We start from the raw sequence: 1,997 nt of genomic DNA, 5'->3' as shown, positions 1-1,997 counted from the left end.
AAATGCAAGGTTCGCGAAAAATTTTTACCGTAAAATTAAACGGTACATGGTATGAAACTATACATGTTAATTTGTACATGTACATGTACGTCACTCCTCTATTTAATTAATAAATGAAATTTTAAACATTTCTCCATTCACCAGTTAGTTTATATTGTCCCATAGGGTCTGGAATTATTCTCCCGAGGGGGTCAGAGTATATTTCTGGTCCTCTCCTCCACGTCAAAGAGGAACAGTCTCTATGATAAGTTGGTGGGGGTGAAGGGTGTGTCCCTACAGGTTCCTGATCTGACTGATGCTACTCAGAAGTGGCAAACTGGAGAAATATCTAATTATGATTACCTCATGTTCCTTAACTTGTGAGTTATTAATAGTTATTAGTGGTTATTAATAGTTATTAATAGCTATTAGAAAAGTTATTAATATTGGCTAATAGTTATTGGTAGTTATTAGTACATGTAATTATTAGTTGTTAATAGTAATTATAGTAAGTAAAAATATAATTGCTATAGTTTTTTGTGTATTTTATTTTATTCTGTTCACGCGTAAAATTCAATTGAAAAATGAATATTGTTGCTTATCAAATAGCAAAATTAATTAAAACAATTTGTGGAATGCAAACAAAAGCCACTTTATTAATGTTAATACTATTACTAATACTAATATAAGGTTCAAAATTAAATAAACACAAAAGTCACTCTGTTAATAATACTGCATTTGGTTCATGTATCTATTACTAATGCTATTCTATACTACATTACATGTATTATTATTCTCTTGCTAGAATTTTAATTAGTCTTGTTTTGATAGAAAGTCACAAACTGTTTTCACTTCTTCTCCAGTGATACGATACTGAGCTCTTGCTTGTATCTCTGTACCACTGAAATCCATAAATACGTCAAACCCTCTCTCTTTTCTTGGTAGATTTTCAGGATTAGGAATATCAAGTATTAGCTGGCCAATCTCACGTACTGTTGGTTTACCTTTTTTATCCCTTGTATACTGAACTCCATCATCTGTTGTACAGTATATAGGGATAGAAGTTTGTGTGCTGCTTTGAGAAGCAGGTATTAGTGTGGTTTTGTATACTTCATCCTTTATCTCTTCTCCTTTGAGCACAAATACCTCAAAGACATTGTTACAACGTAGAACACCATCTTCATCTACAAACTTGTAATGCTCATCATGTATTGATGGGTCAAATTCAGGAGCACATCCTACCCCATAGGTAGCATCAGCAACACGTGATTGGATTATGTTAAGATCTTTCCTCCACATTACTGCTCCTACTACAACAGCAAGATCTGGTTGTACAGGACACTCTATGTTATCATAAAGAATACCACAATGCTCAGCGATAGCTACTTTTATCCTTTCACTAACAAACTTACACCCTCCAAACCCTCCTACTAGATATACTGTATCGATTCCATCAGACTTAACCTCATCAAGTGCTGTTCTCACACATTCAAGGATTTTATTTATTGTGAATTGGAATACCTCCTCCAATAGGTCGTATCCTATGGTTAATGACTCATTTTCTGGATCATAATGTATCTTCCTTGATTTTTTAGGAATATCATTGTCATACTGCTTGGTAAAAGCCTTTGGCATTGAAAATCTTACTCTACTGAGACCTGGTGTCGCATTTCCAAATATTTTTTTTTGCTCTTCAAACTTTTCGTAAAATATTCTATTTAGTGTAGCTTTGGCAAAAATGGGATTGGAATCATTGGATTTTGACAAAATCGTGAATCCTTTATCATCTACTGCTTCTTCTAGTAATTCTGAAAATGCTTCATTGACAGTAATACCTCCCCAGGTGTTCCCCATTGGTGGTAGTACTACACTAATTCTCCCATTACTCTTATCATGTACAGTAATATCAACTGTACCTCCTCCTATATCAACTACCATATATCTCTGTGGAGGGGACCCTGATACTAGTGAATAATACTGTGCAGCTATAGCAGCTACTTCTGGTTCTAGAGCTAATG

General features: G+C 34.2%; 1 protein-coding gene across 1 annotated transcript; it reads right to left on the bottom strand.

Moving 5' to 3' along the window:
- Nucleotides 1-792: 792 nt before the first annotated feature.
- LOC105315906 (heat shock 70 kDa protein 12B-like) lies at nucleotides 793-1,917 on the bottom strand. The gene has a single exon (XM_011410680.1). It carries the CDS (start codon nucleotides 1,915-1,917, stop codon nucleotides 793-795), a length of 1,125 nt encoding a protein of 374 aa, XP_011408982.1.
- Nucleotides 1,918-1,997: the final 80 nt, after the last annotated feature.

This window comes from Amphimedon queenslandica, unplaced genomic scaffold (genome assembly GCF_000090795.2).
Source record: "Amphimedon queenslandica unplaced genomic scaffold, v1.1 AMPQUscaffold_7032_Cont21013, whole genome shotgun sequence".
Lineage (NCBI taxonomy): Eukaryota > Metazoa > Porifera > Demospongiae > Haplosclerida > Niphatidae > Amphimedon > Amphimedon queenslandica.
This window is presented reverse-complemented; position numbering and strand designations above follow the sequence as displayed.

What these genes read in the sequence shown, in the direction of transcription:
- LOC105315906 (XM_011410680.1), bottom strand. Translation starts at nt 1,917, where the DNA reads ATGGTAGTTGATATAGGAGGAGGTACAGTTGATATTACTGTACATGAT.